At 42.0% G+C, this 27,394-nt stretch overlaps 1 protein-coding gene across 1 annotated transcript in view; it reads right to left on the reverse strand.

Annotated features, from left to right (window-relative positions):
* Positions 1-27,394, reverse strand: part of LRP1 (LDL receptor related protein 1) — a 331,544-nt gene that overhangs the window by 29,140 nt on the left and 275,010 nt on the right. Inside the window, exons 55-69 of the mRNA XM_070938005.1 lie at positions 25,353-25,493; positions 24,235-24,422; positions 23,048-23,231; positions 19,552-19,637; positions 19,307-19,426; positions 18,879-19,066; positions 17,842-18,047; positions 14,228-14,416; positions 13,306-13,454; positions 9,368-9,461; positions 6,906-7,022; positions 5,042-5,161; positions 4,049-4,171; positions 2,618-2,743; positions 2,125-2,241 (exon numbers count right to left, since the gene is read on the reverse strand). Coding sequence (XP_070794106.1) covers positions 2,125-2,241; positions 2,618-2,743; positions 4,049-4,171; positions 5,042-5,161; positions 6,906-7,022; positions 9,368-9,461; positions 13,306-13,454; positions 14,228-14,416; positions 17,842-18,047; positions 18,879-19,066; positions 19,307-19,426; positions 19,552-19,637; positions 23,048-23,231; positions 24,235-24,422; positions 25,353-25,493 — 2,148 coding nt within the window. The remainder of the gene's footprint in view (positions 1-2,124; positions 2,242-2,617; positions 2,744-4,048; positions 4,172-5,041; positions 5,162-6,905; positions 7,023-9,367; positions 9,462-13,305; positions 13,455-14,227; positions 14,417-17,841; positions 18,048-18,878; positions 19,067-19,306; positions 19,427-19,551; positions 19,638-23,047; positions 23,232-24,234; positions 24,423-25,352; positions 25,494-27,394) is intronic.

Here is a 27,394-nt window from a genome sequence, read left to right on the forward strand (position 1 = left end):
CTGCTTCAATCTTGGGCTCTTTCTCAAAACACTTCATACAATAAAAGAAGGGATAATAGAGATATTAAGAGGTAAGACAGTTCTCCCTGGTTTGTGTAGGAGAATCAACTTGAAAAAGAAATAGATCTCCAGCAAGCATCACATAGGTAAACCTCCATTAAATTCCTGCAAAAGGAATACAGAGGCACATACATGGGAATACAGATGAAACCTCCAAATAATCTTTTTCCCCCTCCTTTCAACACCATTAAAAGTTTTAAAGGGGAAGGAAAACATTTTTGACAGAAACCTACCTCTGCAAGCCCCGATACGACAGTATGAAAATGGAGAAAAACATAAGATGAAGTGAAATGGCACAAACTCAAATTACACAGTATGGTAAGGAACAAACCAAAAGAAGTAAAGTTATGTTCTAGCATCTACAGGAGTTAGTGGGGAGTGGGGGGAAGAGATGAGGTATTTTATGAGCTATTTTAAAAGATTTAAAATTATTGCTGGAGGCCTGGCTTCATTACAACAACATAGGACAAGAGGTCCTATGAAAGCATTACTTTGTGACAGATCATTCGCCTGGACTTTTTATTTTCATCATCCTGTTGGACATTTTTATCCTGGTGAACTGATACCAAAACAGCGACAGCAGAAGGGTTACCATTCAGTCAAAGCAAAATTTGTCTATGGATTTCCCTTCCATCTTGAGATACCAAAGGCTGATTATCTTTTTGAACATCTTGATAGCCTCATTAGCTGATCAATATCCAGAGCATTCAGCGAATTGGCATTCTGGACAATTCACCCAAGAATATTGCATACAACTGTTAAAAAAACTGGAGCATTCATCTGACCAAGATTCCTCTGAGTTATCTTGGGAAGGGGAAGTGTACATGAAGAGCACCCAAATGTTTGGTACCAGAAGATGAAAACAACGCAGATAGAAAGACTATTTAGGGTACTGTCTATGCTCAGTCATCCAGGTCATGGTTGTCCCAAAAGTGCTTTTTCAAGAGGCAACTGGACTTTCTGTTTTTTCTTTGAAGACCTTCCGCTTCTCATCCAAGAAGCTTATTATTAGAGCTGAAGAAGCTCCTTGGATGAGAAGTGAAATGACTTCAAAGAAAAACAAGAAAATCCAGTTGCCTTTTGAAAAAGCACCTTTTGGGCTATTTAGGATAGTTTATATCAGGGTGGATAAAAATCAATGATTTTTTTTAAAAAAATCAAAAAAATCAGTTTTTTTTTTATTTAAATCGGATTTTTTTTATTTAAATCGGATTTTTTTGATTTAAATCGGATTTTTTTGATTTAAATCGGATTTTTTTGATTTTTATCGAATTTATTTTAATAAAAAACTTTTGGGGTAAAAATCTATCGTAAGATAGTTTTCTATTTAAGACACATAAATAATTTAGTTTATTCAGCATGAAATGGAGCTTAGTTATGTAGCACAAGGCTGTATATTCTGCAACACTGGGACTATCGGTGAGTCAACAGTGGGTCAAAGGAGTAGCAGAGATGACAGTTGCTCTTTAAAAATTATGATTTAAATCTAATTGATTTAAATCAAGCCTTTTACTGGTGATTTAAATCATGATTTAAATTGTGATTTAAATCAACTCGATTTAAATCAAATCCACCCTGGTTTACATAGTTAAATTTTTTATTTTGGTAAGATATGCACAATTGAGACTTCCTGTTACCTTTTCTCAGGCCTATCTGGTTGGCGATATGATAATTGCAAAGAAATTATTTTCATGCAGATATCACCAGCTGAGATGATCACAAGAATTGGCATAGAAAAAATGCAAGGGAAATATTTGTCTAGTTGGGCATCTTTTGGGTATGGCTCTAGAGCACATGGCATTTGTCTTCTCAAATTACAGCTATTGAACTTGAAACTCAGCCAGTATTTTTTTCTAGCTCAATTCTTTATCGCTTCTTACACGAATGGGAATTTTTCTGATGGGAAGAGATGCCTGCTTTATTCAGTACCCGTTTTCTACAAGCAATTCTTGTTTTACAATCTTTCTAAAATTAGGCATGAACAGGTAAGAAAAGGTAAGAAAAGGGCGTTTCCTTCCTCCCCACATGCAAACACGGTAACGTAAGGTTGAAGTGAGCACATACTACAGGTTTCCTCATCCGAATTATCCCCACAGTCGTTGTCATAGTCACATTGCCAGCGGCCTGGAACACAGCGGTTGTTCCTGCAGCGGAACTGGTAGGGCTCACAAGTCCGCTCATCTAAAAAAAAATGAAGAATGTGCAATGTGGAGAGGTAAAGAAAAAAAAAAAGCACAAGAAATGAACAGCATTGCTAAAAATCGAATTGCACATGCTCCCAAGGAGAATTTTCTAATAGTATAAGGAACAGTTTTGGACCACATTGTAACATTGGGAAATCTTTATCCCTTACTGAACCACACAATGTGCAGCATGGAGAGTGTCCAGAAATAGATTAAGATTAGAAACTGGCTGCTGTTAGCAAAAGAGTTGAGCCACACAGCCTGCCACCAAAGGGTATATCTACCCAAATTCTTGGGAAGAAGGAAGTGCATGCAGCCTACCAGCCCCTATCCCTTCTAAACGTAGCCAGCCAGCCATGGTAGAATCAACTTACCACATTCTTCCTTGGGCTCATCTGAACCATCCCCACAATCATCCTCGCCATCACATTTCCAACGCGCTGGGATACATCGGCCAGAATCCTTGCACCGGAATTCATCCAGACCACATCTCATTTGTGCTACGTGAGTGAAAAGGATTGAAGAAATGAAAGGGCCCTCCAAAATGAGGCACAAGCAGACTGCTTTTAGAAAAATGCACATGTCAATAACACAGCTGTCATGGCCCCATCAGAGCCCGGTTCGGAGGAGAAGGAGGAGGAGTTAGAACTGGGACCATCCAACAGGGAAGGCATGTCTCCCTTGGGATGTTTGGAGATGCCAGGGGCTGAGGACGATGCTGTCCTGGGACTCTCAGGCATTGGGGGAGGTGGTCGACCAAATGGAGAACTGCCTGCCTACACAGACACAGGAGAGGATTGGCTGCTGACTGGCACTTGTGCTGTTAGGCAGCCAATCTCCTCTGATGAGGAACAGCTGTCTACTCCATCGTCCAAGAGCAAGAAGAGTGGAGCATAGGCAAGCCCAGAGAAGGGCTGCAAGGCTACTCAGGAGGAGGTAGCCCCACCCCTCCTCACAAGGAACACCTGGAAGGGAGAGTAAATTAAGGAGAAGCCATGGAGAGTTAATCTTGCCAGGAACAATTGTTTGCTTTGGCTTACACTCCCCCGGCTTTGACTATTGCTGTTTGCCTTGACTATCTTGGAAGATTACTCTTCGCTTTTTGTTTTGGGCCTAGCCCTTCTCTTGAGGCCTGTTTTTGGCCTTTCCTTCACTATTCCTTTGGAGCTGCTTCTTATCCTGAAGACTGTCCTTGTCATGTGCCTACACTCTGCCTTGTGGGTTGGACTTGGAACAGGACAGGTCCTTGCCCTGTGAGCATCCTCCTACTCTGTGGGCTCTCTTTGTACTAACGGGGTTGTGTTTGTAAGACTGAGGGTGGCTGCCTTCAGGGAAGCATGGGGGTGCAGCCTTTTCCGGTTGTTCAAGGGCCATTGGCTAGAATATTTCTTGAGAGAAATAAAGAATTATCTAAAGCTGGGGTCTCCAACCTTGGCAACTTTAAGACTTGTAGACTTCAACTCCCAGAGTTCCACAAGTCTTAAAGTTGCCAAGGTTGGAGACCCCTGCTCTAGAGGTCTGCCTTGCCTTGATCATCTGGGTCATAATAGTAGCCAGCAAGGCAGAGAAACTTAGCTAGTCATTAGAGGCTTTCTCGTTTCAGAAATATTCAAGTAAAGAAAACTGAATGGTTTTCAATAAGTCCACAAAGGCTTATGCCATTAAACAGTGAGTTTTTCAGGTTTCAAGTTAGTGGCTCAAATGAACAAAGAATGACCAAAGCAAGGCACTGGGTGTTCTTGGGGACATAAGACACAATTCTCTCCTTCTCAAAGCCAGCTCCCATAGTGTGCATAGTGCCTTACTGCAGTTGGCAGGCTCGTCGGATCCATCCACGCAGTCATTGTCACGGTCACAAACCCAAACTCGTGGAATGCAGCGTTTGGTAATGGCACACTGGAACTGGTTTGGAGCACAAGTCACTTCCGCTGTAAAAAAGAAAGTGGAGTCAGGAGATAAACTCCGGTATATAATGGGAGTTCCTTGAAATAAATGCCGACTCCATGTGATCAGACAATGACCCACAACATTATATATGCTGGCTATTGCCCCTCCATTGAAGAAAACCATACGAGTAGTCCTCGACTTACAACCACAATTGAGCCCAAAATTTATGTTAAGTGAGACATTTGTTAAGTGAGTTTTGCCCCATTTTACGACCATTCTTGCCACAGTTGTTAAGTGAATCACTGCAGTTGTTAAGTTGGTAACCTGGTTGTTAAGTGAATCTGGCTTTCCCATTGACTTTGCTTGTTGGAAGGTAGCAAAAGGGGATCACATTACCTTGGGACACGGAAACGGTCATAAGTATGAACCAGCTGCCAAGCTCTGAATTTTGATCACATGATCATGGGGATGCTACAAAGGTCGCAACTGTGAAATACGGTCATAAGTCACTTTTTCAGTGCCGTTGTAACTTTGAACGGTCACTAAATGAACTGTTGTAAATCGAGGACTATCTCTGCTAGGTATTTAATTCTATATCTGTTCACTTTCTAATTCTGAATGGAATTCAGTTTTCTAAGAATCAGGGCTTCCGCATCCCGAAAAGGAAGCCTGATACTCACCCTGAACCTCAGCACCCATTCATGGTGACAGATTGCAAAATTCCATCTTTTGTGTGTGCAATTTTACTAACATGGTGCAGGATTAGCACACACTGTAATTTGGCTTTCATGTACAAACAAACTCCCCAGGATGTTTACTGAGATTATGCTAATCGTGCAAGCACATCTGATCTTTTGACAAGTCTGGCACAGAGACCCGGCAGGAAAAAGGACTCTAGTCGTTTTACTTACGACAATCCTTCTCATCTTCTCCGTCACCACAGTTGTCTTGCCCATTGCAACGGAAGATGCCTGGGATGCAACGATTGGTGTTTGTGCATTTGAACTGGCTGGGCAGGCAGACGTGGACTTCTGTCAGAGAAAAGAGAGAAATGAATCCACTTCTAACGGAGAGAGCATCAAAAGCCGATTCGGATTTTAACCCTGCCTGCAATTTTCCTCACAGCTTGACAACAGAAACGGAAAGGGGTGGGGAGTGGAAGCCTTTGGGGTGTGTGGGGGAGTTGAGGAGGGGCTGAGGAATCAAGCGAGTGAGCTGGGCCCTAGGAAAGTTCTCCTCACTTCAAGATCATGTTATGGGAAGCCTTCGAAGGGCACAGACTGTTTTCCAAAATACAAAGAAAGCGTTGGATTGGCGAACAATGGACAGTAGGAGGTCTCAAGGGGAAAAGGGGAGCTTTACCTATGCAGCTGTCTGTGGAAACCCTCTCAGTAAAATTACACCATTGGTAAAATTATGTCCCAGGAGTTTTTTCCCCCCCTGCATATGCTAATGCAGGGGTCTCCAACCTGTGGGCCACGGCCCATTAATGAATCACAGCTTATTGGCCACCAGGCAGTGTGAGTAGCTTGCTGGTGGGCACATATGGGCCCCCTTGCACAGCCCCAGTGGCACAAGCATTGCTGTGACCGTTGTGGGCGCTTGTGACCCCATTGGCGTGATCATCGTGGACGCTCATGGTCCCACTCGTGCAGGCACTCACAGCCCATTTGCACAAGTTGTCACCACGAGCGTTGCAGGCACTCGCGGCCCCACTCACACAACAGGTGTTCATGCATGTGTATGCGCCTGCCCCTCACACAAAGCCATCCCCTCTTTCCCCCCCCCCTTCACTCCGGGCTGCCAACCCGGAAAGGTTGGGGAACTGTGCTAATAGGACAGTTGATAGAGAGAAGGCTGACCAGTTACACCCTTGAATCCTAATTTTTGTCAGGCGTTCTCATGGGATTTATTTCCATGGCAGTCATTCCTGAAAGACTCCCGTGTACTTAGATTTCTTATCTTTACTCTGAAATTTCAGGGAAATGGAGGAGTGGGGAGGAAAGAGCAGTTCTGCCAAGGATCATTTTGCTTTCCTTGGTTTGCCATTCCTATCGCATAAAAGGTTAAGGAAAGCAAAAAAGGGAAAGGGAAGAGAAAGGAAAGGTTTCATCAGTGGTGAAATGTAAAATTTGTTACTACTGGTTCTGTGGGTGTGGCTTGATGGGGGGGCGTAATGTGACTGGGTGGGCGTGGCCAACTTTTTTTTTTACTTTTTTAAAGCATTTTTTTACAACCTATTCGGGCAAATAGGTTGTAAAAATGCTTTTAAAAGGTAAAAAAAGGCTCTGACGATCACAGCTGTGGCACGCGATCGACAGAGCCTTTTTTTACCTTTTAAAAGCAAGAAGTAACGACACCTGGGCGGGTGGGCGGAGCCTTGTGCCGCCATCGCTACCGATTCTCCGTACCACCCGCCACAATCGCTACCGGATCGCCCGATCTGGTCTGAACCAGGAGTTTTATCCAGAGGGCTTTTAGCACAGCACGAGAATTCGTAGGGACGGAGAGGCAATGCTTTTCTGATCTTCACACCAGGCTCTGAAAAATGACTGCTTTCAAAGCACCACCACCAACTGCTCCCCAAGTTTTACTCTTTTCTGAGTGAGTCAATGATGAATTTGGGGTGGCTCGGTCACCTCGCATTTTTGATGGTTTTGAACTTCTAACTTTTTAAATAAAGGATTACATCTTAACATGGCTGATTTAAAATTTCCCCCTGGGGGCCTCGAACATCTTCTGTGGAATAACGTGAGAAAGGCTGAGGAGACTTACCACAGTTTGCTTCATCTGAGTTGTCCTGACAGTCGTTGTCCCCATCGCAAATGAAGGCTGGGTTGGTGCAGATTCCTGTAGAGCACTGGAATTGCCCTGGGCGACACTTGAATTCAGCTGGAAAGAATAAGTGGAAAGAGGATGTGGTGCCTTAGGAGAAGCTCCCTATGGATTCTAGTTTACTGAGAGAGTACAGAGTCCAAGCAAAAGATCCCCGGCTTCAAGTTTGGAGGCAGCTGATGAAGGGGAGACCGATATTGGAACACTGCTATCATATCACCCCAGTCCTTCTTTTTATTAAGCTAGACATACCCAGTTCCTGCAACCGTTCTTCATGTTTTAGCCTCCAGTCCCCTAATCATCTTTGTTGCTCTTCTCTGCACTCTTTCTAGAGTCTCCACATATTTTTTTTACATCGTGGCGACCAAAACTGGATGCAGTATTCCAAAGTGTGGCCTTACCAAGGCATTATAAACAGGTATTAACACTTCACGTGATCTTGATTCTATCCCTCTGTTTATGCAGCCCAGAACTGTGTTGGCAGCTGCTGCACACTGCTGGCTCATATTTAAATGATTGTCCACTAGGACTCCAAGATCCCTCTCACAGTTACTACTATTGAGCGAGTTACCACATATACGGTACCTGTGCATTTTGTTTTTCTTGCCTAAATGTAGAACCTTACCAGGCTATAATCAATCTGGCTACACTGCACTAGGTAAGCAAGATGGTATCTATGCAACTCACAAAGGCTAGAACAATGGTGAAGTGGTGACTATTTATCTGGAAGAGTATTCATAGCTTCTGATCCTAGGGGAGAGGAAGTAACTACATCAATTTTTTTGCAGTCAAATAGGCAAGCTACTCGGTGAGAGTGCTCGTAAATCTCATCAGTACACCAAGAGATCCAAGAGGCCCCAAACTTCCCACATCTGGGCCAAGAGGGTCAATGATCTCTCAGGATTTAAAATAGTTTTGGGTCTACTTTCTTTTTTTTTTTAAGCCGGCCAGCTAGTGACTCTTACAACCGTTTGTTACCAGGCATTTTACTGCTCATTCTGTAAATGTTCTGAAATAGCTGGTAGAAATAACTTTTAATTTTAAAATTAAAATTATGTTTTAATTATATCCCCAGGGTGTGTGTTCATTTTTCCCACCTCAGATTACTCCATTACTGCAAGGAACCTAATTTGTCAGCAAATAATCAAATTCAGGAAATTTTCGGTTTTGGGGTTTTACCCGATAGGGATTAAGGTCTGTGTGCAAAACACACCCAAGTTACTTTTAGCAACAACCAGCTGCTACTCATTGCACAGCAAGAATTCTTCTTTGAAGGATTGCTGGCAAGTTTAATATATGGCTAGAGGAATCAGTCCTCCCTGAGGTATATTTCCTTTAAGTTACTACTCCCTGGATTCCATTCCTTAAAAGTTAAACAGCACAATAAGAGATTCAATGACGTCAGTTTTAGCATTAGGCTTAGACATGCTTTACATTAGGGAACCAGCTTCAGGGAGCTTATGAAATCATGAAACACCCTTCAGATGTCAAACAAATGATCTTTGGGCAATACTTCAAATCCAAAAGCACAGAGCTCTCATCCAGGAGGCTGATAACACAAAGAAGTACAGATAGTCCTCGAGTTATGGCCACAATGGAGGCCAAGGTTTATGTTGCCAAGTGAATCTGTGATTCCATATTGACTTTGCTTGTCAGAGGTTGCAAAAGGGGATCATGTGACCCCCCGGAGACAGAACAAGGGTCGTAAGTATGAACCAGTTACCAAGCATCTGGATTTTGATCATGTGACCATAGGGATGCTGCAATGGTCGTAAGTGTGAAAAATGGTCATAAGACACTTTTTCCCGTGCCGTCGTAACTTTGAATGATCACTAAATGAACTGTTGTAAGTCGAGGACTACCTGTAGAATACCTTTGGATGGATCTGTTTTAGTGCTAAGTAACACCCTAGAAATGGAACAATGGATGGGAATTCTGAATGAAGGAGATGCTAATTTGAACCTGGAGCTTGCTGTTTCATCAGTACTGCTTAAGTATACTGATTCAAAGTAGTATCAGTTGATCCTTAAAAGTGTGCAGGGTTGAGTCTATTAAAATTTGGATGGGGACTACTAAAAAATATCAGGCCTGTAGGCCAGAAGTTAATATAACAATATTCTGAAAGAAGGCAAGGACAAAGTGTTTCTGTGCTGCGACCAAAGTCTTAGATATGGCCACCAAGTCAACAGAAGTAGAGCTCAATTCAAAGGAGATTTTGTCTTACGGTTCTAGAGTAACCAAAGTGCTTGACAGGTCCAAACGCCAGATATAAATTTTACTCGCTTCAATGCTTCAAAATTATTATCTAGGCACTCTTACTGCTTCCAGCCAGGATTATCATCTATCTAAAACTATGACAAGGGTCTCTCCCGCCTAAGTCTCCTCTTAGGCAGGACACTTACGGCAATCTTCTGGCTCATCCGAACGATCCCCACAATCGTCCTCGGTGTCACATTTCCACCAGAAAGGGATGCATTTGTCATTCTTGCAGACAAACTGGCAGGGAGAAAAGGTAATGATGCTGAAATAATGGCTGAGTAATGGTCAGAGGAACATAAGCCATCTCCCCAAGACAAACTCCAGCCAGTGACATCGGCTATGTTAGAGCTTAGAAACAGCCTCCCCCCCCCCACAAAAAAAATGCCTGTTAGAAGCTGTGATAGGAACTCAATTTCTAATTGTCCCATTACATTAGAGCCATGAATACATTAATTCATGGCTCTTCCACAATTAAAAACACAAAAACAAAATAAAACCCCATTTTTTTAATTTTAGGAGGTCAGTGAAAAGGGATATTTTCTCCAACTGAAGATCAATTGAATGAATACGCTGGCTGGAAGCTCTATGGATCCAATAGATGCTCATTATTTGGATGGAGCCTTCCCATTTCATTGGTTTGGAAGTCTCCCTAAGATGTAACAGCAAAAAAGGGCAATTTGATGCTTAAAACTTTCCTAACCACAATCCTCTTTGGCGTCTCATATAGCCTCCTGAAATGGTGCTGCTGAAAACTGGTGGCACATCTAAAATACAAAACCTCCCATTCTAACCTCCAGAAACCATTGTTCCAGATATCCAGACCACACCATGATATCTTTGGGTAATCCTTGGTTTCTAACCTCACCAATTTTTTAATCCCTCTTTTTACCAAAACCTTGCCTTCCCAGCGCTGAAGCATATTAAGAATCCCTTGAGAAAGCAGTGCATGAAGGGTATTAACACAGAGAAAGGGTGAAAAAAGTAAGACCTAAGGGTTACATGCAATCTATCAGCATCTCTTTTATGATGGCCAGAAAATAGAAGGCAAATATATATATATATATATATATATATATATATATATATATATATATATATATATATATATGTAGGTCTTTGGTTATTCGGGTCTTCTCCCACGTAGAATTGGAAGTGAAATGTCCAATGTCCTTTCCAAAGGATTCAACTTTGCAGTCGCTCCCAAAAGCATCCCCACTGAAACCATTATATGCGGAGTTGAAACCAGCCTGACCAAAATCAACCCCGACGACGCAAACAGAATCAGACTCGAAATCACCAACATCCTCTGCACCAGCAAGCCACCCAAAAGTAACTTACCCAAAGAGGAACAGACAGCACTACTTAACCTGAAAGAAGACACCAGCATAATAATCCTACCAGCAGACAAGGGCAATGCCACGGTGGTTATGAACACATCTGACTACCAAACCAAATTAACCAACCTACTCCAAGACTCCATATACAAACCCCTAAACACAGACCCCACCACCTACCTGGAAAAAACCACCAGATCCAAAATAAAAGCCTCCCCCATCAGCGAAGAGATTCAGCAAAGAATCATACCCAGAGAGAAATCATCCAGATGCCCTAAGCTTTATGGTCTCCCCAAGATACACAAAGAAGGAACCCCACTTAGACCCATAGTCAGCTCCACAGGCTCACCTCTACAAAACCTAGCCAAATTTCTCACCAAACAACTACAGCCCTATGCAGAATCCATCACCTCATATGTAAAAAACTCATTCCAGTTCATAGACATCATAAAGCAACAAAACTTACAGCCCAGTGACCTACTCGTGAGCTTCGATGTCATATCCCTCTTCACCCAAGTACCAATCAAAGAAGCCTTGACAGTTATCCAAAACAAATATAACCCCCCCAAGCACATCTTAGATCTGACCAACCACTGCCTATCCAACACATACTTCATCTATAATGGACAGAAATACAAACAAACAGAAGGAGCACCCATGGGATCACCCCTCTCACCTGTCATTGCCAACCTCTATATGGAATACTTTGAAACCCAAGCTCTAGAAAAATCTGATCACAAACCCAAACTCTGGCTCAGATATGTGGACGACACCTTCATAATCTGGCCACATGGGAAAGAAAAACTGGACAACTTCCTCACACACCTCAACAGCCTACACCCCAAAATACAGTTCACCATGGAAACAGAAGTGAACAACCAACTTCCCTTTCTGGATGTCTTAGTCTACAGAAAATCCAATGGCTCCCTAGGACACACTATCTACCAGAAGAAAACACACACAAACCGCTATCTGCACGCACTCTCACACCACCACCCTGCCCAGATCAACTCTGTAGCCAAGACACTCATTTCCAGAACAAAACGCTTAGCTGACGAACAACACCTAAAAACCGAACTACACACTCTTACTAACGTACTAACATCCAATGGATTCCAAAGAAATAAGATCACCAACCTAATCCAAAAAGAAACCCCCACTAAAATCCAAGACAGAGAACAAGAAAACGGCAAAGCCCTCCTCCCATACATAAAAGGCACCACAGACAGAATAAGCAAAATCCTCCACAAACATAACATCAAGACAGCATTCTGCACAAACCGAAAAATATCCACCATCCTAAGGAACCCCAAAGACAAAATTGAGTTAGAAAATCAAGGAGTATATGAAATCCCATGCACCGCCTGCCCCACTACATACATCGGACAAACCAACAGACGAATAAGTGCACGCATAGAAGAACACAAGAACTCAGTCAGAAAAGAGGAACCAACTTCTTCCCTGGTCCAACACCTTAAAGCCACAGGACATGATATTGACTTTAAAAAGACCAGAACTATCGCCAAAACTGAACACTTTAACAACAGAATAATCAGAGAAGCCATCGAGATAGAAAAACGCCCACACAGCATGAACAAACGAGACGATACCTCCCGCCTACCAGCCATTTGGAAACCCGCCCTTATTGACAAACGAGTCCCTAACACGACAAATGACACCAGACCCACACTCACGAGAGCCACACAGGATGTCACCACCACACATCCACGCAGAAAGCAGACTCAAACCCACACTGATAATGAGCCACGACCAAGGACCAGAAGCCAGACCGCAGCTGCATCATTAGCCACTTTAAACCCCTCCAATCCATACATGAAGCAGACTGACACCCACCATGAAGAGCTCGCACGGCCACAAACACGAAGCCAAACAACAACAACGCAGCTCACCAGCTCAAATCCCCCTGCAACTCAGACTAAGCTGAGCACAACCAAGCCCCCACCCAAACAGAACACACCCCCAGCCAATCAGAGCACAACCAACCCCCCCATCCAATCAGAGCACAGCCAAGCCCCTAACCAATCAGAACACACCTCCACCCAATCAGAACACAGCCAAGTCCCCACCCAATCAGCTCACACCCCCACTAGCAGTTAAAAGGAAGAGACAGCTGAGATCTCACATTGCTCCTGGAAGCACGAAGCCGAGAACACCAGCCTGAAGATGACGAATGAGACTTCGTCGAAACGTCGCCAAGACACTTCCAATTCTACGTGGGAGAAGACCCGAATAACCAAAGACCTACATACAAACACCCGCGAAAACCTGAGAAAACATATATATATATATATATATATATATATATATATATATATATATATATATATATATATATATATATATATATATATATATGGGCATATCTTTTGTATCTTTGAGATTTTGATAGGATATCACAGTGAAATAAATAACCCCTTAAACTTTGTAAATACTCATCCTTTTTTTCCCCCCAAAAATGATTTGGACTTGGCTACTTAAGAATATGGTCCTCAAGATCAGAGGTGTTAAACTCACAGCGTCACGTTGTTGTCACTTGACGTATTGTGACTCCCCCCCCCTTTGCCAAAACGGGTGGGTGTGGCCAGCGCATGTCGCATCTGGCCCGCGGGCCCCGAGTTTGACACCCCTGCTCAAGACGATGCCACCCTTGAGCAGATGAGAGTTGCATTCCTGACAAAGAGGATTTATAAATAATGGAGCAATGTTTGGGTGCCCCAGCCGGTTACCTGACTAGCAGTGCAATTGGAGATGCAAGTTCTACCATCAGCACCCAGATAGAAGTTGGTAGGGCATGCACACTTGAAGGTCCCTCCTGGTGATAGCAGGCACAAGTTGCTGCAGCCGCCATTGTTGATTTTGCAAGGATGGTTAGGAACTGAGGAAAGATAAGATAATGAAGAGATGTGTATGTTACAGTAGTTAATAGCTGCTTGTGTTGATAGGATTTTTGCCAAAGATATCTGATCCATGTTCTACTGCACAAAGATATCACAATATCCTTCACCATGTATAAGGAGAACCTCACTCCCCCAAATTCTCTTGTATGCACAAACACGCTCACCCATTAAAAGCAAATGAATACAAAAGTTAATTTACATGTGAGAAAAAGGAAATCTATTTGACGGAAAATAAAAAGAAACATGTCCTGATCCACAATGTTCCTAGGGATTTTTCTCCATCACCGAAGTGGCTGCCAGTTGGTTTACTGTGTTTGGACCCCCAGTATAGCAATAGCACATATATATCACTTCATAGTGCTTTACAGCCTTCTCTAAGTGGTTTAGGGTCAGCATATTGCCCTCAACAATATGGGTCCCCATTTTACTGCCCTCGGAAGGATGGAAGGCTGAGTCAACCTCGAGCTGGTCAGGATTGAACTGCTGACAGTCAGCAGAATTAGCCTGCAATACTGCATTCTAACCACTGTGCCACCAGGGCTCATTAAAGCATATCAACTGTCAGCACTTGGCAATGTAGGACCCAAGTTCTCCTCCTTGTTTTTACCACCACCAATCTGCCCTTCCATCTCTTGAAGGACATTTCCTCATTTTATTGTGTCTAACACTGCCCTATGGTATGGTAACTGAGACCGATCCCTACGCATAACACCTTCCTTCCTCCTTTCAGCACCTTACAGAGAGCACTTACCATCTGGCTGCCTGTAAGGGTGGTAGATATGGATATCCATGGGCCGATGCAGAGTGCTGATCAGCACAGACTTATTGGCCCCTGTGGTTTTGTGGGCTCGGTTGATGGATTTGGTCTCCCAGTCGGTCCAATAAATGTAATCTTCAAAGAGGGTTAAGGCAAAGATGTGGGGGATATCTTGGTTCAGCACTACAGTGGGAGAAGAAAGAGCAATTTTCACTTGGTGGCAACATGAAAGGAGCCCACTGAACAACTAGGCCCGTGATGGCTAACCTATGGCACGTGTGAGCCATTTCTGTGGGCACGTTGAGCCATCGCCCTAGATCAGGTCCACCGAGCATGGCCGTGTGCCTCCTGCTGGCCAGCTGATTTTCAGGTCTCTGCCAGGCATGCAGGAGATGCACGCACATGACCATGCCGCCCCTCCCCTCCCAGGAGTCTCCATGTGGCCCGTTTTGGATGTCAGGTAAGTACAGGACTCACACTGAGGTTCTAGGAGGGTGAAAAACAGGCTTACCGGAAGTCCGGAAATGAACTGTTTCTGGCCTCTGGAGGGTCTCCAGAGAGCCAGGGGAGGCTGTTTTCACCCTCCTGGAGGCTCCAGGAAATCCTCCTGAGCTGGTGGAGGGAGAAAAACAGGCCTACCGGAAGTCCGGAAATGGGCCATTTCTGGCTTCCGGAGACATCAGGGAGGCCTGCTAGGCCCAAAATGGCGCAAGGAATTCGCACATGCCTGCTCAGGGGGGCGGGGCAGCGCGGGGGGATTATGCACGCATTCATAGGGGGGCAGGGCGTGCGTGGGGGGCATTGCATCACGCACACATGCTTTTGTCACCCGAGGAAAAAAAGGTTAGCCATCACTGATCTAGGCAATGGGAATGGAGAGACCTAGGGCCAAGGATATTATCTGCTCAGTACTATGGCAAAATATTCACAGCTAAGAATGACAGCTATTCCCAATGCTGTTCCTCTTCTGAACAATATGTTCCTGGCTAACCAAAAGATTCCCTTCTTTCTGGTTTTTAGAACGTCCCATCAAAAAACATCTATTCCATTAGGCCTTGGGGGGGGGGGGGTAACATAGTACAACCTGTTCCCTAGGGCAACAAAAGTTATCTTTGGCTTGGTTGAATGGATTAGTCCTGTAGCTTTTTTATGAATTATGGTTGCTTTTCATTGCCCAGTATGCTGAATCCTTTTAACCTAATTTATGATGGTTGGAATGTACATTACTTGCAGTTGGATTTGATTTGAGTAGCTTATGAGCCCAGTATGTTTGTTTATCTATACTGTATATATTCATGGATAAGCCCATCTGTGAATAAGCTGACCCTCGAATTTTTAACCAAAATACCATGAAAATTGCATCATCTGTGCATTAAGCCAGATTTAATTTTCATAATTGGCTTATTTGCAAATATATGTGGTAGTCATTTATGACAGGTGGACTTAAACTGAAATGCCTCTTTCCATTTTGTTAGTCTAATGAAAAATAGGAATAAAAAATAGAAAAAATGTGATGGCAATAGGAGGAAAATTTTAAGTATTCAATTTCATTTTCCCTAACTCCTTGTATTACCCTTTGGAATGATATTATGCATTTGTGTCATTAAAAGTAGTGGTTCTTGGAATTAAAGATAGTAGTACTGTAACAGTGAGGAGCCAGGTAAAATATCTATGCATGCTGTACATACTGATCTCAAAATCACCTTTCAATTTGGAGAATAGCAATAATAATAGCACCTAGGACAGTGATGGCTAAGCATCGTGTGCCAAGAGCAGGGGTGGGGATCACGCACGTGTGTGCCCATTCCCATAATTCTATTCTCCCTGCCCCTATGCATGCGACCCCCGACACCCCCCCCGCTCCCGGCATGCGATGGCCTGGTAGGCCCGTTTTTCTCTCTCACCAGGCTCCAGAGTCTTTCTAGGAGTCTGGGAAGGGCGAAAACGGTCCCCGATGCCCTGGAGGCCAGAAATGGACCATTTGCCAACTTCCACATGCCATAGATTCGCCATCATGGACCTAGACTTTTATAGCACTTCACAGTGCTTTACAGCCCTCTCTAAGTGGTTTACAGAGTCAGCATATTGCCCCCCAACAATTTGGGTCCTCATTTTATTGACCTTGAAAGGATGGAAGCCTGAGTCAACCTTGGGCCGGTCAGAATCAAAGTGCATTCCAACCACTGCACACCACAGAATGGGAAATTGAAGGATTATGTTTACGTTTTATTCCATCTTTTGCTGATGATTTCCAAAAAAAAGTCTGGGTTCAAATTTAAAGCTTTGGTTCATTCTCAGCTATGAAGAAAACCAACCATACATCTTTTGTTCTAACATGCTAATTTATAAGTGGAAAGAAATAGCAGTTCAGCTCTGGCTGGCACATCCATTCTCATGATGATCGCCACACAGATTGCTGCTTCCATTTTCTTCATTTGGCAGATCCAAAGGTCATTACAGTGAGGAAAAACAAATATCAAAATATAACATGGGACAATCAATCCACACAACAACTGCACTTCACCAAGTGCTTAAGATGATAAAAAGCTGGCATTCAAATGCCACTGCATATGCATAGGAGGCAAGTCTTCCCAGTTCCAATTTTTATTTCAAAAAAATAATAATCATGATGATTACAGCACTTATTCCTCTTTATGGAAACATGTTCCAGATATTTTAATCTTACAGCAAATAAAATCTGACAGGATATATGAGGACAACCTGCAAAAAACTCCAAAACTTTTAAATAGGCAGAGCCCAGAAATATGGTTCTGCTGTATTTATTCTCTGCAAGTTTTATTATTGATGCTGTCATTTTCAATCTACTTCGGTGAACATGTATTCTGAAAGGTGATATGTGGGCTGTTGTTGTTATTTGTCTCACTTATAGGGTCCACTTGTTTTGCATTGTGTTTGCTGCACTTCTTGTAGCAAATCTGTCAATGTACAGGGCAACAGGGAGTTTTAATTCTCAACCAGCTTGTTACAGAAGCTGATGCTGATTTGCCCTAAGACAGGGCTGTCAAACTCTCAGCCCGTGGGCCACATGTGTCACGTGCTGGCCACGCCCACACCCAGTTTAGCGAAGGGGGAAAAAGTCCCGATATGTTACGTGACACCACCGTCACAACATGAGTTTGACACCCCTGCCCTAAGAGAAATTGACTTGCTCAAGATCATCCTTGTGACTTCTGTGCCCAAAGGAAAAGTAGAACCCAGGATTCTGCATTCCTCATCCGGCACGGCAACATAGTGGCTCTCAAAAGGTGATATATAAGTTATTGTAATAAAAAAAAAATTGTCAGCAGCATACAATGACAGAGGCCTGAAAAATAACAGGCAACAAACAAAGGAACTCTGCAACATGTTACTAGAGGAGAAAAAAAGAAAATATTTGTAAAGACAATAAAGGAGAGGGAGGGCTTCTAAAAACAGACTCTAAAATTAAGGCTAGCTGAGAGAAAAAAACATTTTTGAAATAGAGAGAAACTGGAAGTCATGGGAGGAATATACATCCCATCAGATCTTCTGTGCCAGCTCAGAGCCCTCTTCTGGCTTCTTTATTCAATCTCTCTGCATCTGAACGTGAGCTGTCACAATTCACTCACCAATGTGGCGGTTAGAACCATCCAAGCTAGCAAATTCAATGTAGTCCTCTCGAGCATCGGCCCAGTAGATGCGGCCGTTAATGTAGTCCAGGGTGAGGCCATTGGGCCATGTGATCTTAGTCTCCACAATGACACTCCGGTTGGTACCATCCATGCCTATCTTGCCAATCAGGGAATGGTCACCCCAGTCAGTCCAGTATAAATATCTGGAAGGGAACAAGCGGAGGAGAAAAGTGTGGCATAAGCATAGGACTATCACTGTGATCACTCAGGGTTTCCCCCCCCCCCCCACCTCATCCTACCATTTTCCTGCAAATATTCAGACTACTTTTTTTGGGGGGTGGGGGGAAATCAACCAGAGATCCAATGGTTGTGACCAACTAGCTTTTTGCCTGAGCTTGACGTTGAGAGAGTGAATAATTGGCTTGAAGTCACCCAGCTGGCTTTCATGCCTAACGTGGAACTAGAACTTGTAGTTCTAGCCTGGTGCCTTAAATGTTCATAATTATACCTCCAACAGTTTGCCGGTCTATTGGGAAACATTTTCGCGAGCCTTGCCACAGGAAGATGTCACCAATAAAACATTTTGTATGTATTTTCCTTATAAGCTGCTGACATCGTTAATTTATAGTTTTTTCCCCACAATTTTTCCCAGTGTTCCAATTCAATGTTGCATCTGAAATTTTTGGCCAAAAATACCAATTATTCTTTATCTAAAGGGCTCTCACAGAGGGGAGATGTCTGCTACTTCTGCTGCCCCTTATCGCTTAAGCAGAACCTGACTGTCCTTTAAAAGGTGGCAATAGATCAAGAAACGGCCTATTCCCAGAATTTTCTACTCTGGTTCAATAACTCTAAAGTTTAAGCCTTCTGCTATATGGTTTTAGTGACTAAATTAATTAGTTAACTGTAAAAGAATGAAACATTACATCATTCACGCACCGGGAGGGGATGGTGTCAGGGATGAACAAAGCATGGGTAAAGAAAGGTCCCACCCAGACTAAGGAAATGAATACTAATATATTTGGGAAACTTACCCATTCTGTACATCCACCACTAACGCTCGAGGCTCCCGGAGTCCTGAGTTCACCAACACGGTGCGGTAAGCCCCGTTGAGCTTTGACACTTCAATAGTATCCCTTCCCTTGTCACACCAGTACAGGTTTCCACCCACCCAGTCCACAGCCAGTCCATCGGGATTGCTTAGCCCAGTGCGATGTAGAACCTGGAAGCGTAGAGGAGAAGAAAACAACAACAACAACAATATGGATATCAAAGAAATCCAAAAAGGAGGAATTGGGACCCTCTCTCCTATTAGGGACCAGCTGTGTTTGCCTTAGGATGGGAAGGGATAAGAGTTTCTTGAGTCTGGAATGGGAAACTAGAAGAGCTGATCATCCCCTTTCAGAAAGGAGCACAGGCTTCAGTCACAAGGCAAACAGGCCAAATGGGCCAGGAAACACACCTGTACATTGCTGCCATTGATGTTCATGCGGCGGATCATACTGCCCTGTGTGGTGACATCAGTCCAGTAGATCATTTGTTCCCGGTAGTCAAAGTCCAAAGCTACAGCGTTATTCAGCCCCTAAATCCATCATGATAGAAAAAGAGAAAAAAAGAACATTCTTACAATGTGGCTAAAGGAATAAACCATTCCAGAATCTGTTCAGGTGTTATATTTGGCCCTCACCCCACCCCCTCCAACATTACCTGTTTAAGCAATGTATAGTTGGAGCCATCCAGACTAAGCTTTCTTAGGTAGTACCGATTAGCAAAAATCAAGAAAGGTTCGTCGTCTGTTAAAGGAAGCAAAGGAGGGGTGTCAGAGGGTCACAAAATTCTAGACACTCCCAGTGCTCCTCAAAATTTCCTCATTTTTTTCACCTTCCTATCGCTTGCAAATTGAATTTGCTGTGTAGATAAGAGAGATACTTCAGTCTCTCCCATTATTCAGGAGATACAACATTTAAGATCTTTAAAGAGATAAGAGGAGATTTAAAAGGTTTATTTACGGGGAGCAACGAACTATCATATACAATACAGGGGTGAAATGCTACCGGTTCGGGCCACTTGCCTGAACCGGTAGTAAAAAATGCTACTGGTTCGCTGAACCGGTAGTAAAAAAAAATGTAAAAAAAAAGTTCCAACGATCAGCTGAGCAATGCATGATCATGGTAACTTTTTTTTTTTTTTTTTAACTTTTTAAGCATTTTTTTACTACTGGTTCGGTCGAATAGGTAGTAAAAAAATGCTTTAAAAAAGAAAAAAAAAAAAAAGGCTTGGACAATCGCACGGCACAGCTGTGATCGTCCGAGCCTTTTTTTTAACTTTTTAAAGCATTTCTTTACTACCTATTCGCCCGAACCGGTAGTAAAAAAAATGCTTTAAAAAGATTAAAAAAAGATTCCCAAGATCACAGCTGTGCCACGCGATCGTCAGAATCTTTTGAAAAAACCTTTTTAAAGCATTTTTTTACTACCTATTCGCCCGAACCTGAGGTAAAAAAAGCTTTAAAAAAGTTTTTAAAAAGGTTCCCAAGATCACGCGCCACAGCTGATTCCCCCACCTCGCTGTTCTACCTACCTTCCCAAGCCTCCTTTTGGCGCATGCATGTGCAGTGTGCATTTGGTGCAAACCGGTTCAGATTTCACCACTGATGCAATAACACTTATGGCTGGTAGCTTAGTGACCATTCAAAGTTACAATGTTCCTTTCCTTGCCTACTTATGACTCGGATTCAAAGTTCTGACGGCTGCCCTACCACCCCACAGTAATGTGACTGCATTTTGGGTACTTGGTAACTGGTCCGTGTTTATGGTCATTTGCAGTGTCCCATGTTCACATGACCTGGATTTATGATGCTTTTGCCATAAATTGGCATTTACTACTAAGTTTCTGGCCCAAAAAAAAAAGGCCATTGCGGAGAATGGATTTTTTTAATGACTGCCACGTTCACTTTGCAGCTGCTGCATTTACCTAACAACCGGTGCAAAAAATGTCATAAAATGTGGTGTGGTTATGTGGTAACCCATTTAACGTTTGGCACGGCTTATATGACCATAACTTCAAGCTCAGTTGTGGTTGTAAGTCAAAGTCTACCTTGTAAGGGCATGTGAAGATGATAACTGCTATATTTGTAACTTCCGCAAAGAAGATTGGAAGTCGCTCTTGCAAATATCTTTTTCTTGCTTTTTTAAAATTGTTCTTCACTTTTTCTTTTACCCCTTTATAATCTTTTTTTCTAGTTCTTCTTCATCATTTCCGTGGTTTTAAAAATCTTTGTAAAGTTTTCTTTTAATAAAAAATATTTTTTTAAAATAAAATAAAAAAGAAGCAGGGCTGACAATTCACTGAACCAGACACAAAGAGAAGCTATGGACTCAGACTGAGGAAAGAGTGGAGCAACATTGTTCAGTGTCTCACATTTAAAGCTGGAATTTCTAGGAACAAAAGGAATGTAGGTAAGAGGAAGTAAGAGTTTGTGTTTTGAAATAAATAGTTATTTCTGCAGAAAGAGTTCTTTATGTTCTGCCCAGGGTTTGTTTTAAATTGTTTCTTTTTTGTGTGTGCTGCTGAGTCAAGTCTAATGTTCCAATTTACAAATTAGAAAAAAAAATTGATTGTGTCTTGCATTACAATTCATCAGCCTGGCTGGGAATGTGGTAAATTTTATTTATAGTCTTTTGGTAGTCTGTATCTTTAATTGCATCATCTTCCATCTCGCAGGGGAGAAAGTGTTTATTCGGAGTGGCCCAGCACAAACTTTTTAGTCTGCCTGGAGCATTTATTTTTTAATTATGGATTTGCTGTTTAGCTGCTGTTTAGCTGCTGATTCTGATCAAAGAACTTGCCTAACTCCTTTTTTACAATGTTACATATATACATTTTAAGGTTTAAAGTTAAATGGCAGTTTTATATTTATCTCTTTTTTAAAGCATTAAAAAAAAAATCTGTAGTAAGATTGGTCAATTTCCCAAGCAGGGAAAGAGCCAAAAGGTAGTATTATTGAAATTATTTCAACTCTTGATACAAAGAAAGGAAGGATACCAGCCAGGTGAGGTGTCCCCTGAAAGATACTGAGTGACAGCAGGAGTTTTGAAGTTACTAACTCAGCAGGTGATGGGGCTTGAGTATTAGACCCAGATGGCTTCTCAGATAAACACAGCACTAGGGAAGGCCCATGCTACATACTGTATATACTGGTGGTTCACCAGTTTTTTCATTAGAAATCTTTTGAAGCAGAAACAGTAGTTCCAAATTTGACATGCATTGTTCTGACTCACTAGAAGTACAGGTAGTCCTTGACTTATGACCACAATTGAGCCCAAAATTTATGTTGCTAAGTGCGACATTTGTTAAGTGAATGTTGCCCCGTTTTATGTCCTTTCTTGTCACAGGTGTTAAGGGAATCTTTGCAGTTGTTCAGTTAATAACATGGTTGTTAATTTTTATTTTTATTTTATTTTTATTTTTATTTTTATATGCCGCCCTTCTCTGGAGACTCAGGGCGGCTTACAATGCGTTAAGCAATAGCCTTCATACTTTTGTATATTTTTATACAAAGTCAGCTTATTGCCCCCACAAACCGGGTCCTCATTTTACCCACCTTAGAAAGGATGGAAGGCTGAGTCGACCTTGAGCCTGGTAAGAATTGAACTCGCAGTAATTGCAGGCAGCTGGATGTTAAATGCTGCCTTAGTAGGAAGCATTAGCCTCCTACGCCACTCAGGCTCCTAAATGAATCTGGCTTCCCCATTGACATTGGCTGTCAGAAGTTCCCAAAAGGTGATCATATTCTCCAGAGCAGTGCAACCGTCTTATACAATATGAATCAGTTGAGAAGCATCTTAATTTTGATCACATGGCTTTGGGGATGTTGTAACGGTCGTAAGTGCGACAAAAGATCATAAGTCACTTTGTTTAATGCCATTGTAACTTCGAACACTCACTAAATGAACTGTTAAAAATTGAGGACTACCCTTATTCTAAACCTCTTTGGATTATTTCAAGCCCCAAACACTTCTACTATGGCTGAAGCATAGGACTAATTCCAATGAGAATTGGAAACCACCTAAGAGACACTCTTCCAATTTGTTCTATCTTATTCAAGTCTCGGCCCATCGGAACAGATTTTGCCAAACCCTAAATCTATGACTCACGCCCCCAAATGTCAGGAACCTTTGCAGCTCATAAGAGTCGGTATTACCTGTGACAGCTTTGCAGCTGGTTGGATCATCAGGCTTCAGAATGTAGCCATCTGCACACATGCACTTAAAGCTTCCATGAGTGTTGATGCAAATCTGGCTGCAGGGGAAGGTGGTTGTGCACTCGTCAGTGTCAATGCAAGTCTTGCCATCATACTTCAGCTGGAACCCAGGGCGGCATCTGCACTGCAGGGGCAGCAGAAAGTCATTACATGTTTATAGGGAGGGCCCTAGGAAACACAATCTCTCTCTTTTTCTCCCTGACCTTGTCCTACAAAAAACTGGCAGGATGACATAGGCTATGGATAGGCAGAAGATATATATGGATCTCTTCTTGCTAGTTCTCAACCAGGATCAATCATTCCCAACTAGTCAACTGTAAGAGTAATTTTTTCCCTCTGAAATTCTGTTCTGTATTATAATGAGGAAGGAAATGTTGCACAATGGTTTTGTCAAGTATGAAACTTTGGTAGCTACATGCCTCTTTTTTTCAACTTGCCATTAGAGTAAGGGGGAGGGGAGGTGTTGCTTTAGAATGGGTTAGATGTAAAAACGAAACCCCAACAATTCCACTAAAAGACCATGAAAGCCTGAAACCTTTCCAAGGACATTATACCAGGTGTGGAGTTGAAGCAGACGGTTCCCATAACAAAGTGAACTTGTTTACATGGACTATGTGAGAGGTTGGGGGTTTGGCTGGGGAAAGTATTGTTTAAGTCTATGAACTGATGTTTGGGAATCTCAGAGTTAGTTTTGCTTCAACATTACCATGCAGTGTATTCAATAAACAGTAAGATTTTCGAAAATGGAATGAATCTGGAGTTTTATTTGGATTCTTGAGCTGGATGTTGACAGATTTCTAGTGAATGCCTATGAGTTACATTCAATCTAGGTGCAGATGTCTGAGCTGTGAAATCTGTATTTCTACATGTAGAAATATTTTATTTATTTGACATAAAGTACTGAAGGTTTTATGGCATATCAAAGTAGATTCAACAAGTATGGCCAATACCTGTGTCTTCTTGAACCTAAGTCATATATTCTGCCCATTAATTTATAGCTTCATGGTGGGAAAACTTAAGAATACAGTATATAACTGATAAATTTCTGGCTCCAACAGTACATCAAAATCTACTGGTCTTGACAGATCCTCTTCCCCAAAACAGGGAAAAAGAAACTACAGCCCAACCTTGTAGCCGATTTTGAGGTCCTCACACTCCTGGGAGCAGCCAGTCTGCTTCTTGTTCAGGCACTCATTGATGAAACAGTTCAGCTCATCAGAGCCATCACCACAGTCATCGTTGTTGTCACAAAGCAAATTGTTAGAGATGCACTGCTCATTTTGGCAGAGATAAAAGGTATCATTGCACTTGCTCTCTGAAATGATAGTGAGAAATCATTAGGACTGAGCTCAAAGCAGTGGGTTTTCCTCACACACACCATGTAGGTTTCCATATTTACAGCTTCAAAACCATCCCATAAGAGCTAATGAGCACAACCTTCTCTGCATGTGAGTCAACCTGTTTCCAGCCACAGTTGTATATTTAAACAACCTTCTGTAAATACGACACCCAAAGGCTTCATCACAAAGCATGATCTTCCCCCTCTGAAGTTTCAAGTATATCACTATCCATAATATTAAACAAAATTTAATAAAAAGTTAATACTAAAAAGATCTCACTATCAAAACAACATATTATCATTAATAATTAAAGCTTAGATTGAACCTTAATTTGACTCAGAGTGCAAGCAGTTATTTTGCACAATTCTGCTCCAATTAGGCAACAAAACAGCTACAAAAACTTCCCCAATGTGGAGAATGTATTTATTTATAGCTTTATAAATTAAATATAACTTTTATAGCTTTATAAATTGAGTATGACATTCATCTGTAATTCATGGAACAAGTCTAGCAATCAAGACAGGACATCACTAGGACGATGTGATCACGCTCATACTAGATAACAATCTGACTCTTCCCTCTAGATCAAAACTGTCAAACTCACGGCCTGCGGGCTGGATACATCATGCTGGCCACCCCCACCCTCCGGTTTAGCAAAGGGAGAAAAAGTCATGATACATCACGTGACAACATGACGACACGTGTTTGACACCCCTGCTCTAGATTAATTGAAGATTCTCAATGCTTTTCAAAAAGTATATAGAATCCTGCTGCTAGATTACTTAATTAACTAGGAACAGACCAATTAAAAGAGCGCTTCATTTTGTTCACACTCTTTCTGATCATGGACTTGCTATAAACCAACAAAAGGTCACCAACCCAACCTCAACTCCCTAGAGACCTACCAGAGCTAGAGCATCTTGGATTCTTGGGGGCTTCATCAGATTGGTCATGGCAGTCAAACTCGCCATCACACTCCCAGAGTTTGTTGCTCAAACACCGGCCATTAGCACAACGGAACTCATTGGCGCTACAAGTGGGATACTCTGGGAAAGGTAAAAAGTGGAGGAGATAAGAAATCAAACCATGATACAACAGTTGTCTCTTTTTTTCATGTAACAGGATCAACATACATTTGAAGAACACCCTGTTTGCTTTACTGTAAATAATATTATGCAACATGCAGAAAAAGAGTAAGACGTAGTGAGGCAATGAAGAGATAAAAATAGAAACCTAACCAATCTACTGAAGACCAGCACTATATACTGTACTTCTCCATAGTGTTCTAGCGTTGCAAATAATCCTTGCTTCCATAACATCAATTCATACATTTTTATTCTTTAACATTCCCACCACCTCTCTCTCTTTTTGAGGTTTTCATCAACTCTACCCAACCACAACTTTCTTCCCTTCACTCACCTTTCTTTTGTATTTCTGTTCTGTAATTTGATCCCCCTTTATACTCTCCACATAACCAAACTACCTAAACTACCATACAAATTACTCAATTTTATATTCAGTCTATATTCATTCAGCACTTACACATTCCTGGCCTCTCTTCTATTTTATGATATACACTTCTTCAGTATCCCAAACCAGCGGCATTCAACTTATTTTTATGTTTCTTCTGCCAGCCCTAAATCTCACTTCCAAGTGACAAAGTGGATATAGTCATCTATGACCATTTTCACTTCTTTTGAGAAACATACTGGAATACTATCCACTTACCAGCGTTTTCATGTATTAGAAAGGTCTCCATTTTCCCACCTTCAATTGACATTCTACTGTCGTACACAAATTCATCAGCTTGCTCTGGGTTTTCACCATTTATGTCTAACCTGCAATTTTTCACTCCATTTTTCTTGTCATGTGCAACTACTTTGAAATTTGATAGATCAATTTTTAGGCTCCTACCCTTCACTCCATCATGCAATTTATATAACATTTACTGAAAAACATTTTGAGTTTTCAGCAGGCAACATGGTATTGTCTGCATGTCAAAGTATGCACATATTTATGTCTCTGACCAACATACCTTTACAGCAGCCTTATAACTTATTCATAAATATACTAAACAGATTAAATATTACACATCTGTGTTACACACACATCCAGGTTAGGCTTATAGTCATTCACTTATGCACATGCAGATCTCACAGTCCCTTATGTTTTCTGTGTGGATTTCCCAAATAGGTGTGTCTGGAACATGCATATAAAACACTTAGCTGTAGTTAACAACTGGGAAATAATTAGGAACACATACAAATCACTTTCAATCAAACATAGGGGCACTTCACGTTCTGATAGAATATATGAAGATCCAATGAATTCAAAGTGGCAATAAATTTTTACTGGTTACAGTGTCTATTTGTTCTCTCACACATTTATACAATTATTCTCACTTACCCAAGTCCTTTTCAACCAAACTATCCAGGCATTAGCTCAATAGTCCACACACTTTAAAATTGCCAAGCATGAAAAACACCGAGCTAAAGGAATCGAAACTATCAAATCTAGATCCAGGATGATTAAAAGAATGGGTAGGCTTCACCAAGTGCCCCTTTTCCTCCAAAGCCTTGGATTCACAAAACTGATAGTTGTGAATTGATTGGGGAGGGGGCACTCTGTATGTTCAGCACCTATCTTCCTTTGTCCGTCTTCATGTGAAGTTTCTCTTTTGAACATTAAAATACACTGCTAAATGACCTAACTTGCAAGGCGAAGCGAAAGAGTCTGTGCTATACCTGTTAGCTAAAATTACAGTATGCTCAAGAGTTGTCTGGGCCTGTTTCTGGCCTCCCAAAACAGCTAGCTCACATGAGAAACACTATAGCAAATTGACTCTCAGGGAACAATTGGGGAATGTCTTTCATACATGGTGAAAGTTTCATTACAATCTAACTTCTTCAAATCAAGCTATCAAAAAAGCCAGCAAATTGTTTCTTAA

The sequence above is a fragment of the Pituophis catenifer genome, unplaced genomic scaffold (assembly GCF_029215685.1).
Source record: "Pituophis catenifer annectens isolate HBS135680 unplaced genomic scaffold, rPitCat1.0.hap2 SCAF_2, whole genome shotgun sequence".
Lineage (NCBI taxonomy): Eukaryota > Metazoa > Chordata > Lepidosauria > Squamata > Colubridae > Pituophis > Pituophis catenifer.